Source organism: Podarcis melisellensis, assembly GCF_964234715.1.
Source record: "Podarcis melisellensis genome assembly, chromosome: 13".
Lineage (NCBI taxonomy): Eukaryota > Metazoa > Chordata > Lepidosauria > Squamata > Lacertidae > Podarcis > Podarcis melisellensis.
The window spans coordinates 31,156,348-31,169,342 of record NC_138545.1 but is presented as its reverse complement, the minus strand read 5'-3'; the positions used below and the strand labels follow the sequence as shown (position 1 = coordinate 31,169,342).

At 45.0% G+C, this 12,995-nt stretch overlaps 2 protein-coding genes across 5 annotated transcripts in view; one reads left to right on the top strand and one right to left on the bottom strand.

The window, feature by feature from the left end:
• Positions 1–165: 165 nt before the first annotated feature.
• On the top strand, positions 166–8,227 carry PSMC5 (proteasome 26S subunit, ATPase 5). Its single transcript, XM_081885645.1, has 12 exons — positions 166–272; positions 1,472–1,543; positions 2,416–2,485; positions 3,064–3,161; positions 3,894–3,950; positions 4,145–4,375; positions 4,983–5,109; positions 6,087–6,277; positions 6,659–6,757; positions 6,912–7,022; positions 7,474–7,560; positions 8,072–8,227. The coding sequence occupies exons 1-12, from the start codon at positions 225–227 to the stop codon at positions 8,123–8,125; spliced, it is 1,245 nt and encodes a 414-aa protein (XP_081741771.1). The 5' UTR covers positions 166–224; the 3' UTR covers positions 8,126–8,227.
• A 2,212-nt stretch (positions 8,228–10,439) lies between these two features.
• The window catches only part of SMARCD2 (SWI/SNF related BAF chromatin remodeling complex subunit D2), a 28,044-nt gene continuing 25,488 nt past the window's right edge, over positions 10,440–12,995 (bottom strand). For all 4 annotated transcript variants that reach the window (XM_081885629.1, XM_081885626.1, XM_081885627.1 and 1 more), the window contains exons 11-13: positions 12,054–12,176; positions 10,946–11,047; positions 10,440–10,545 (exon numbers count right to left, since the gene is read on the bottom strand). In XM_081885629.1, coding sequence (XP_081741755.1) covers positions 10,492–10,545; positions 10,946–11,047; positions 12,054–12,176 — 279 coding nt within the window. In that variant the 3' untranslated portion in view covers positions 10,440–10,491. The remainder of the gene's footprint in view (positions 10,546–10,945; positions 11,048–12,053; positions 12,177–12,995) is intronic.

The window sequence follows — 12,995 nt, the reverse complement described above, 5'->3', positions numbered from 1 at the left end:
CCTTTTTTTCCATCTAAGGTACTAAGGACCGTACCAACATGGCAGCAAAAGTATGTCAAAAATGACTTAAGGCGGAAGGAGGTACGTACGCATGTGCAGCGCCTAAACGCCGCAAGAAAACTAAGAGATATGAATACAAGAAGTGTCAACAAACGTCGCTTCCGGAGGAGGCCTTCCCTTCCCTCAGCTTCCGCCGTTGAGTGAGCGCATGCGCCTTTCAGTGAATGTGGATACCGGCGAGGGGGAAAATGGCGGTTGAAGGGCCGGAGCAGGTAAGCGGGTTCCCGCGAGTGCTGAGTCACTCCGGCCTCCGCTCTCTCTCACTGTTCTCACGGGGGTGTCTTGTTTGCAAAAGTGGGCGAGAGATAAGAGAGGTCCGTTTTCCCCTTGCCTGGACAAAGGGGGAAGGGATGGCGGAGAGGCTTTCGTTAAAAATGATGGTGGTGGGGGGTATAAACGGGGAATGAGAAGGAAATTCGTTTGTGTGTGGATGCAGATTAACTGCGAAAGTGACGGAGATGTTGGCGGGGCAACAGGGGAAGGAGGTGGCCTGACGTTAAAGGGCCCCTGATCCGACAGAGGCGCTTGGTGGTATGAAGGCAATCTGGGTGGGTGTAGTTGCTGCTCAGCTGCGTTATTATTATTAATTGAATTTATATACCGCCCTATACCCGGGGGTCTCAGGGCGGTTCACAGTTAGAGAGCGGGGAAGGTGTGTCCTCCTTTGCCTGCCTTAAAATGATAATATGGGAGGGTCCACGTAATGTGGAAAGGGGGCTTGTAATGTCATGTGAAAGGTTACTGGTACTAGTAGTGATTGTGCTATTTATTAAACGTACAAACTGCGGGAGGCAGTGGAAGACAGGAGTGCCTGGCATGCTCTGGTCCATGGGGTCACGAAGTTTCGGACACAACTAAACAACCACCACCACCCTCTTTGCGTGAAGATCGCAGGGTGGTTTCAAGCAAGATGAAGACACAAAATGTATAGCACAATAAAACATCAAAAGGACTGCCGCCCATAGCTCCCCCTCCCACAAACACATTTTTTAAAGGCCATAGAGTGTTCAACCAGCCCTAAAGGCCTTTGGTGTAGACTAGAGGGATTTTTTTTGCCTGGCACCTAAAGATATGTAACAATGGCACCAGGCAAGACTGTCTGGGTGGGCATTCCACAAACGGGGAGCCATCGCAGAAAAGCCCGTTCTCGCTTGCTGTCACTTCTAGCTGTTGGAGAGGGTGTTACTGCCTATTTTAAACAGTTAAAGGGTGCCTGTTTCTAAATAGTAGGTGTGCTAGCTCATGGGCTGGGGAGAGGAGTGAAACAGCAAATTGTAAGGTAGGGGTGACAATTCATGGTTTGGGTAGTGGGCTGTGATTTAACTTGGGGGGCGGGTGGTGAGCTGTGCCTCTTGTCCTTGAGCTTATCTGTTTGTCTTCTTCTATTTGCTGTCCCAAATCTTTCGGGCAGATGGAGTTGGATGAAGGCAAAGGTGGGACTGGGCTGCGCCAGTATTACCTCTCCAAGATTGAAGAGCTACAGGTGAGATATTCTTGTTTCCTGGAGTGGGAGGATCAATATAAGTTCTCACTTTCTAAATCCTTTCTCAAACGCAGACAACACAACTTTCATACACACAAGTTGTTTTAACATGTGGGGCATACTATGGCTAGTGGATCTTTAGATGATCTCCAGTCTCTTTATTGGCTCACTTTTTTATTTCTATAGTGCCTATGTTAAGGGCAAGATATAGGCCCTCCTCTCAGGTTTATAATTAATGGATGAAGATAGGCATGCATTCTATAATGTGGTTTTGACAAAAAGTTTGCCGGGCTATGGTGTGTGTGTGTTCAAATACATTTCAACACACAGAGTATGTCTGTTTCTTCACTGTAAAAGACAAGACATGACACATAAAGGAAGGTGTTTGGAAGGAAAAGAGAGATCTCTTCAACAATACTGGGGGGGGGGGGAGAGTTGTGTATTTGCTACCCTTTTCTCACACCTTTCCTCCAGTGAGCTTAAGGCAGTTTACATGGTGGTTCTTCTCCCCCTTGCCCCTCTCCTGCCCTGTGAGATAGGCCGGCTGAGACAGTAACTGACCAGTGCTTACTTGGAGAGCTATACAGCAAAGTGAGGAGTTGAACCTGAGTCTCCTTGACCTTAATCCAGCACTCTAACCACCACATGCGTCTGGTGTTTACATCCTGTTTGGAGCTAGCTGCTTTTCCACTCCTTAGGAAAAGATAATGCAATTATCCCTTGTTTGCCAGCTAGTAGCCAGAGTGCCCCAACTCATATCTCAGTGAAAATAATTATCTGGTGGCTGGTGTAGGGGGAGCAAACACCCTTAGTTGATGGGGTACTATGTTATTTTGGGATGAGGTGTCATCTTTCTCCATTTCTTCTTCAAGTTGATAGTCAACGATAAGAGCCAGAATCTCAGACGGCTGCAGGCACAGCGGAATGAACTCAATGCCAAGGGTAAGTTGGGGATTGTTCAGCAATCTGCAGTGTTGCTTTTGTGTTTTGGGAGAGGTTTGATGGCTTTTGTTTTTAAATTCTATTTCTACCCTGCACCCACATTTTACCCACTGGCAAAAACCAGTATATGTTTGCTACCTTAATTTGAAGCAACTTTGCTTTACTGATTATAATTTTATAAAGTGTAATGCTTTTATGTTAAGAATCTGTGGTCACTTTATGTAATCTCATAAATAAAATATCAAACACTGGGTGTATTTATAACTGGGGATGTAAATACTTTTAAATGTAATCAAAATAGAAAGCAGCAGAGTTTTGTGTACATAGCGCATTTTGTTTCCTTAAGGTGGTAAACTAAGCTTTTGGACTGTTCTGAAATAGATATGCTACTTATTTTCTTATTTCCCTTATTTCTTTTTATGAGAACCCCCCCCCCCCGAGAAATGTTTCCTCCCTTGCTTCTGGAAATGTTGCCTCTCTAGGGAGGGGCAGTCCCTGAGTTGTCCAAGATGATGCTGAATTGGGAGACTTCCTCTCCATTGGTGCTAATGCTCATTTGTTTTCTCTGACCACCCTAGTGCGCCTGCTTCGCGAGGAGTTGCAACTTCTGCAGGAACAAGGTTCCTACGTGGGTGAAGTGGTGAGGGCTATGGACAAAAAGAAAGTGCTTGTCAAGGTATGGTCACCCCCTGCATGTGTGTATCCTCTACATCTCTGTGTGTAGAGGAGGGTTGTCTTTCAAACAGGCTATGATTGTGAGTTTGGAATAATAACTGTTGGCATTTAAATAGCACTTTTCAATATTCAAAGCACAGTTTTAAAACTAGGACTGGGAAGAACATGGGTTCAAATACCAACCTAGCTGTGAAGTTCATTGGGTGATCTTGGGCTAGTTGCCATCTCTCACCCGAGCCTCCGCCCCACAAATTTGTGAGCAGAAAATGGGGGTTGAGAAGAGATGCAGGTATGCTGCTCTGAGCTCCTTGGAGGAAGAACAGCATAAAAAGGACAGCTCTGTAAGGTTGAAATTGGAAGACAGTGGCATGTCTGAGGCCCCCAATTACTTCATGGTAGAGGTGAGAATTTTAACGTGGGTTCACAACTCAATTCTCCTGTTACTTTGCTGTTTCTGAACAGAAGTAGCAAAAATGATTGGATATCTAGGTGCTTAATGAATCCTGTGTGGCTTCCAAAACTCTTTTTTATCTCGTTTTACAATAGTAATCTTCCTCAATAATATCTTCAAGTTGTTTTGCACTGTAAGCTAGAAGTGCTTTGCCATACGGGTGGAAGTGGGTATATTTTTCCTATGAGCCATGTTGACTGTTGATTTCTTTGGCTGGACTTGTTTTGCCATTGATCCTGCAAGTGTTTGATTCTTACGGTAATAACTGGCCCTCTATTCCAGGTTCATCCTGAAGGCAAGTTTGTTGTTGACGTGGATAAAAACATAGACATCAATGATGTGAGTATTTGCTGGGCCATGTCTGGTATTCCACAGACATGGGAATACCGGAATGGGAATAGTGGTGTTTATGTCTCTGTTGGATTTGCACGTGTGCTGTTTTCTTTCCTGTGTCTAGGTTTGCTCTATCTTTTAAATGCCCCTGGGGAAACCCAGGGTGGAACATGCATCTCATGTACCTCTATACCACACAGGTAACCCCGAACTGCCGTGTTGCCTTACGGAATGACAGCTACACACTCCACAAGATCTTGCCAAACAAGGTGGACCCCCTGGTCTCATTGATGATGGTGGAGAAAGTGCCAGACTCCACTTATGAGATGATTGGCGGCCTTGACAAGCAGATCAAAGAGATCAAGGAAGTGATTGAGCTGCCCGTCAAGCATCCAGAGCTTTTTGAAGCTTTGGGCATTGCTCAACCCAAGGCAAGTGAAAAGAGATGTGGTGTCCCCACCATATCATGCCTCGCTTTCTCACTAGACCAGACTTTAGATAAATGGATAGACGATTACTCACACTTGACATTAACCTCAAATAAGTATTGAAATACTCATCCCACATGAAGAGAAGCAGTCCAGTTTGCTGTCGCCCCCATTTCCTGGGCCTTCTTTAGGGAGGGGTGCATCTGAAAGGTATGAGGGGCTATAGCACGTGCCTTGATTCAGAAGGCCAAGGTTCAGCCCCTGGCATCTCCAGTTCAAGGGAAATAGCCTGTCTCAGAATGGAAAACAACTACTGTTCAGGGCTAGGCAGACGAAGGGTCTGTCTTGGTGTAAGGCAGATTCCTGGGACTCCATGCCTACGACAAATGGAGGGTGGGTAGAAAGCAGGCCTCTGTATTAAAAGCCCGCAAAACGATGCACATTTTCTACACCTTTTGTTTCATCGCCCCAACTGACACCATCAAGGTACTAGACAGTCTGCAAGAGAGGTTGTCAGACGTGCTGTGCTGCCATGAGTTCCTTTCTCTTTCTCTCCACTAAATGGGTTTAGTTCCCTCCCCATACTAATCGCATGTTACACTTATTGCAGGGTGTGCTGCTGTATGGACCTCCTGGGACTGGGAAAACTTTGCTGGCCCGAGCAGTGGCTCATCACACTGATTGCACGTTCATCCGTGTCTCTGGCTCTGAGCTTGTGCAGAAGTTCATTGGGGAAGGTGAGTGAGGCGGGGTGGATGGGAGAGAGAAAGTTTTTATTATTTATCACATTTTTATCCTTCCCTTATTCTAGCCTGGGATTTAAGGCAGTGTGCTTTTTAAAAAAAGTTTTAAAATGATACATTTTCCATAAGTTTTTTATGGACTAGAACCTCTGTTTTCGAGCATCTCAGAAGTTGAATGATTTGGCTTTCAAATGCTGAAAACCCAGAAGTAACTGTTTCAGTTTCCGAACGATTTTTGGAAGCTGAATGTGCTACACTGCTTCCGTTTTGAGTTTCCCTACTGTGTTGAGGCTTCCACTTTCAGGTTTTGAACGTTTTGGAAGTCGAACGGTCTTCCAGAATGGATTACATTTCGAAAACCGAGGTTCCACTGTACATATATAAAACATTAACCATTACGAGTCACTTCTCTTAGGACTTCCCAGTCCATCTCTCCATGGCATTCCATTCAAACCTTATTAGGCAGTGTGCACATTATTCTCAGGAGACCCAACCATCCAGGCACTGATGAGACCCAGCCCTCCTTAGCTTCAGTTAAGGTGGCAGCTCATGTACCTTAGACCATACCTGGGGATCCATATATACTTTTTCCCACTAGAAAAAGGTAGATGCCTGTACAGTTGGCGGGTGACTTGAAAACAACTGTTTACAATTTAGCAGCGCCTGAAAATGGGAGTTCTACGGTCCTCCAAGCACAGAATTACTTGGTCGCAAGATTCCAGTTCTGTGATCAAGTTGCCCTTGTCATAATTTTTCCAGGGTATGCCTGTTGATTGAGCACTATTGTACCCGTCTCTTAAAAATGCAACTAGGCTCTCTGAGATGGGGCTGGCAGGATGGTTTGTGTTTGATAGAGGGGTACGGGAGCATTTTTAGATAGGGCTATATGTTTGGGGGATGAGCTGATCTAGCTCTTGGGGGGGGGCACTGCAGTAATTGCTAAAGGATCTTGGCTTGTTTCCTGGTGGCAGGTGCACGGATGGTGCGTGAGCTCTTTGTCATGGCCCGGGAGCACGCTCCCTCCATTATCTTCATGGATGAGATTGATTCCATTGGCTCCTCCCGTCTGGAGGGTGGCTCTGGTGGGGACAGCGAGGTTCAGCGCACCATGTTAGAACTGCTCAACCAGCTTGATGGTTTTGAGGCCACCAAGAACATCAAGGTATGTTGTGAAAAGAACAGAATCCACACCTTCCCATCATTCTGTGGATTATGCACAGGAATATAGTTCGTATGTTTGAAGAATGTTGCTCTTCTTGACATATTTTTTTTTTAAGAAATACATAATCTGAACCTAGATTGCACTTAAGGCTACGAAACCTTGCTACCAACCGTATGTAAATAACTATAGAGGGGCAGAAGTGGAGGAAGAGGCAGAGAGGATTCCAGCTGCAGGAGGAAGAGAAGTAATAGGTGGCTTGGGGAAGAACGTTTACTGTGGTCTGTTGATGGGAAGTGGGGATAGATGTAGCATCTGCTGGTATTTATTAGCCAAAACACTGCATATAGGCTTCTAGTGAAATGCTATTTTTGTCCTGTTTAGGTCATCATGGCGACCAACCGCATAGACATCTTGGATTCAGCCCTGCTTCGCCCTGGGCGTATCGACAGAAAAATTGAATTCCCTCCACCAAATGAAGAGGTAACAGAGACTTTGTGGGAGACAGCCATTGCATTTCTCCCTGTAGTAGGCTTTCCCTCAATAGCTTCTCTTACCCTGGCAGCCAAAGTCCCTGTTTGCTAAACTGCATTGTCATTTAACTGCTACTTCCTCTCTCCTTCCTGTCACTCCACAGGCTCGACTTGACATCTTGAAGATCCACTCTCGCAAGATGAACCTGACACGGGGAATTAATTTGCGGAAAATTGCGGAGCTGATGCCAGGGGCTTCAGGGGCTGAGGTCAAGGTAAAGTAGCAAGTTTTGTGTCTGAGAATTCTGCTCCCTAATTTTGGCACCCCTTCTCTAACTACCACATGCAGCATTAAGGATCATTTGATTATCAAGGCCTGCTAGAGATTATTGGTAACACTTTCTGAGGCTTGTATGTTTGCATCAGTGAGCGGAAGGGACTTCAGACATAGATTTTAAAAATCAAGGATTTCGGAATCTCTTGTGGTGGTGTGTGCACCCACACATTCAAACTATTTTGATACTCTTGGGTTGTCCTGACCAACCATTTCCCATCAGTGGAGAGGTTCAGTACCTAGTCATATGTATTAAGCTCAGACACATGCACTTTGATGGCTATCATTTTGTTATCCTTGGGTGGGGCAGAAGCAAGCCTACCTGAGCTGTATATTCTCTTGGCAGTTGTGTGGGGCAGCTCAGGTGGGTCCCTTACATTTCTGTTTTGCAGGGCGTGTGCACAGAAGCTGGAATGTACGCGTTGAGGGAAAGGCGGGTACATGTAACTCAAGAAGACTTCGAGATGGCTGTAGCAAAGGTATTGTGGGCTGTGGGTATGAGGGAAGGGCTATTCTTTGGGGTGGAAAGAGCCCAAGATGTAAGGGATTTGCATTTTGTTGCTCTTGTCATCAGTGTTTATGTCAGAACTTGCTTGCAGGTAACTGCCTTTCTCCTAAGGTGCTGCAGAGATTAAATGAAGGTGTGGGTAATAGTGGGGACCTTATAGTTTGGTCACTTGTTACATTAAGGCTGTACTTTTACAGAGAAAGCCTATGTGGTTTGTTCCAGGGCAGGGTAGACATTACAAAAAGAAAAAAAAGCCCACATCCATTTTTGTGGGAGGGATATGGAAGGAATAATGAGAGTTTAATGCATATATTCAGGGTGGGATTGGAGCTGAGACTTCATCTTGTCCAACAGATGGTATACAAAAAGGTTACTAAATTGTGTAGAATTCGGGTAGCCATTTAACTGCTTGAAAGTTTGATCTCTGCTACTGGCCTTTTTGCCTTTCTGACTTTATTTCTAATGTTCTTTCTCTTTGGCAGGTTATGCAAAAAGACAGTGAGAAGAATATGTCTATCAAGAAGCTGTGGAAATAAGTTGCTGTCCCAACCCAAGCAAGTGAATTCCGACCTCATTCTCCACTGTAATCTTTACACCCCAATGTCCTTCCCCCCTCTTAATAAAACTTAATATTAACAGTTGTGCTTGTAAATAGAGGAAGGAGAAGAAAGCACAAAAAATTGTGCTTAAATACTTATCTATTCCTCCAGTTCTACAGAAAATTAGCTCGCAGAAGCAGAGACCTGTCTTTTGGTACAATAGATTTCACTCCACTGACTGTGGGAAGGTAAAATGTTGAAGCACTGTTAAGGCCCAAGGTCAAATAGCTATATTTGAAAAGCCTCTTTAATGCCATTCTTAATTGAATGCTATGTTAAACAGCCTAAGTGTTGGTATTTCCCAGTGTATCTTTTCCTCAAATCATGACGAGTGGGCTTGTGAGTCTTTCGACCCATCAAATATCAATTCTCTGTCCTAGAGCCCTTATAGGGTTGGTATGAAAAGAGAACTGCTGAGAGATTATGATTTATCATGATCTGTATGAAACAGTGTTATTGTTCAAGGAAGCCTGTCTTTGGAGCACTCAACTAGAAACTGTGATCAGGAGAAATTTTAAAGTGAACTGATTAAATTTGCTGGCCTCGGATTGTTACTCAGATCACACATTTCTATAATTCGGTGTCATTTTAGACAAATGTGTGCAAGGGTGAGGAACCTGTGCCCTTCCTGATGTTGAGTGGCAGTTCTCATTGGCTCCAGCCAGCATGCCTCAAAAGGAGGAGTCCAACATCTGGAGCACAACAGGCTACCACTACAAGGCTACAATACAGCTAAAAAGAAATGGCATTCAGTAGCTAGATTTTGTTACATATAATTTTGAGTGCTAAAATGAAGCTGCGTAAAAGAAATCTTGGAAAAAAGTAATGCATACTAGGTTCCCAAGTGCTTCAAAGTGGGCAAATTTAAAGAAGTAGCTTGTTGTGAGACAGCAGGTCTACTTCTCCCCATTCTTCCACCTCCAAAAGCCAGAGCGCAGAAATGTGGCAAGGGTGCAGCAATTAGCTGGAGACCTACTCCAAAGAACTAGTTGTTTGAAATTTTCACATTGCGGAAAAAATCGTCACACTGTGGTAGCCAGAACTTGTCTGCTTTGTAGAGATTCTCGCAATGAATTTGGTATTCCATGTAATACTTGTTCAACTGGACCTTGAGTGTAAGAGCTTATGAGTTACTTGTGTCTCACTTATAGCATGGCAGTGAACCTTGCATAAGCAGAGCAAGGATGTGGCAGCTGTGGCCCATTGGATATCACTGGCGTCCTAATTCTCATCAACCCTAACCATCATGGCCAGAGATGATGGGCGCTGTAGCCCAACAATGCCTGGTGAACCACAGTTCCCTCATCCTGCTACAGCTGAAAGGTACATCTGCTCCTCGAGAGCAGCCTCCTTTTGTTAGGGCAGAAGAGAAATCAGGCACGCTTAATTCAAGCTGCTGCTTAAGAGTACTTTTATTAGAAAACATTCAACATAGAAACTGGTAACATTCTTGTTCATAGTGAGTGAACTTCCCATCAGCTCCTACTTGGCCAACTACATCTCAAGAGAAGGACCAGAAAGCAAGGAGGATATATTCTAGATTTAAGTGCCGAGGGGCCAGGAGCTTGGGGACTGAAGGCACTTGGGGTGGGGGGCGACAAGAAGGCTCAAGCAAATCTCTCCTTGGCTGGTGGCCTCAAAGGTTTCCTGCAGTACATGTGGCCTGACCAGAGAGGAACAGGTCTCCACTATTCACTTTTTAAACTTCGTGCTGGAGAACCATGGAAGAAATATCAACTGATTGTCATTAACAGAACAGCAAAATAAACAAACCCCTCTTCAGAACCATGCTGTTTCAGAGAGAGGAAGGGCACCAATACATATTAACAACAAACTTCCCGTTACAAAAAAACCAAACCTGCTCCCAAAAAAAGAGATAGTGCAAAGACTAAATGCCAGCAAGCAAGGCTGACAGTTTGGAATGGATGAAGCTTTGGTTAAAAATTGAGCAGCAGTAGCAGCCACCCGACATTGCAAGGGAGGCTGCTGAGACTCAGCTAAGAGGTAGAAGGCAACTCAAAAATTCCCAGTGTCCCAGAGGCAAAGCGCATAGGAAGGGTAAAGGGTGGGGTGGGGGGTCTGAGGAAGGAGAGGAGCTCACTTTTCTCTCTAAAGGAGCTTTTAAGCCTTGTATAATCCCCAGGTGGATACTGAATAAGCTTCCCCCCAATCCCCAAATGAGACAATGGGGGCAGAACTCCCCCAGCCCTGATAGAGGCAGAGGATTTTGGACAAGCATTGCCTGGCTGCCGGTCCATTCCAAAGTACCACAAGGTGCAGAAGGGGTGCTGAAGGTGGCAGCGCTAGGTAAGGCGAACGCCAAGCACTTGTTCCAGTTCTTGTCTGCGCTGCTGAACCTGGAAGATACAAGATGGTCAGTGATGAGCAGGAGCAAATACGCACATCTAGGCATACGTTCTGCCTCCCATGGCAGAAGCACAGTGAGGCCTTCCTTGCTCTCCAAGGGCAAGAGTCTGATTCTCGGGTGTACAATCACTGAGGAAAGTAAATAGGAGAAGAATGGAGCAAGTGTAGGCTGTAGATCACTTGCTGGGATCAGCTGTTAAGCAGCAGTACAAAAGGAATCCAGGGAAGGGGCAAAAAGAAAGCCAGAAAGGCAATCATTGGGGTGTGGGGATGTGCTGGACTGAAAATAACATCCCCCATGGTTGGGAAGTCCAGGTTGGGAAGATGCTGCATGACTTTAAATAATAGGGAATGCCATATAAATACTTTGCAGAAATAGCCTCTCCAAACCTTGGCAAAGATGTGTCTCCCAACAGCCTCCTGCATCCACGGTTGTTGGTAGAACTCCGCACGCCTCTCCTCTTCAGGGTTCCCAACCACGTCGGTGATGATCTAGAGCAAAATGGGGGGAAAGGGGAAGCTATTTCCTGTGCTGCCAATGTTGAGAGTTTCAAAACAGCGACTGCAGCAAGATTACTAAAACTGCCTTGTTGAGTGTCACTATAACCCAGCAACGTGTGCAAGAGGCCAATGAGATGCTCACAAACATGGCACTGGTATCTCTCTTAGTTTCATCTGTTTGGCACTCTCGCGCCTTTTCAAAATACCACATTTCCAGCTGGAATACATCAATGATTTACTTTGCACATTTCTGCCAGTCTCCAAGAATCAAAACGTTCCTGAATTATTTTAACTGGCAAAGGAGGAAGGGGTAGACTAGGTGGACAAAAGACAGGGAACATGTTAGACAAGGCTTACATATAGGGAATTGGGCTGAGCATGGAGAGAAACTAACATCAAAGGCCTGGGCATTCCCACTGTCTTGTCCTACAAGGGTCACAAGCCGGAATTGTGGCTGCAAATCAATGTATATAAGTTAATGGGAACCCAGTGTTGCTTTTGTGGAACAGAGAGATCTTTGGCCTTGCATTTGTGCTATTTTTATTTCTGTGCTAGGCTGTATTTGCTCTTGTGTTTACTTTTGCTGTTGCATTTGACCATTTTTTCCCTGTTCCATGGGTTAGTGTTCTTACATATTAACACTGATTATTTGCAACTGTTCATATCCGATTCTATTTATTGCTCTTCATTTGTTATGTCATGAGATGCCTTGGGAACAATCTTGTGGAAAAGCAAGATGCAAATAATTGAATGACTTCGGGTGCAGCGAGTGGTCAGGGAGCATTAGAAGCTGTAGCACTGAAGCTGTGTCATGCAAGAGGAGCCCCAGCACCACCATGCATACCCTTATGCTACAATCCTATACACACACATCCCTGGGGGTAAGCTCCATTGAACTCACTGGGATTTCCTTCTGGGCAGACATCCATAGAATTGTGCTGATAGTCCTTTTGCACACCCCTACCTGGTTTCTTCAGAGCCCAGTCCCTAAATTTACCTTCAAGTCCCTCTGCTGAGATCTGATCCACTCCTGGATGAAGTCCTGGGGATTGTTGCTGAAACTCAGCATAAAATCTCGCTGTGTCTTCAGCTGGTTGATCGACTCAATGGTTTCATGGATCTAAATGTGAATAAAGGATATAGGGGGTTTTGATGAAGGAAAAGAAGTGCTCCTCAGACTGAATAAGTCCTGACTACTGATTCAGGGGCCTGCAGGTTTAGGCCAGCACAGGGCGACAGGGAAGAAAGCAGTAGAGACCGAAGTATGACATTTGGAGGTAAGAGTAACGGAAGCACTTCCCACCATAAAGCAATGGCTTCATGTTGCCTGACAATTTGGGGTAGGGAAGGAAGACCTAAAGAGAAAGGAGTATCAGATACAGACACAAAGTATTGGAAAGATTAAGTGCCTAGTTTTCTATATCGTTTAACTTCCTCTCAAGCCTTGCCCTCCTTTCTTCCTCCATAATCGCCAGCCCTTCAGGCACAGTCTCTCCCAACCCCCAGGTCTATGTGCGTTCACTGTAATTTGTACTAACTCCTTAGGCTAGAGCAAGCTATATAACCAGAGTCCTAGAACGAGGATTCCTGCTATTTTTTTTTTTTGTTTTGCAGTACAATACTTTTGCAAATTAGGTTAGCATGCTTAGTCAGCAATGATTATGCAATGGGTTTGCATAATTTTGCAGATGGGAGAAAGTAGAAAAAAGGTGGGAGGAAGAGAGCAAGATACGGAAAAAATGTACAGAGTAAGGACTGGATGGTCTTGGAGGTGAGATGTTCTGCTGCCATCACTGGTATCTGTTTGTCAGAGCTAAAAACCTTATTTAAATCCCACTCCCAAAATCAACTCCATGTTCTGAACACTCTGAATCCAATCTGTCATGGGTTCTGTTGGTTGCCATGCAGATTCCTAGCCCACCTGTTTACAGACAGCAAG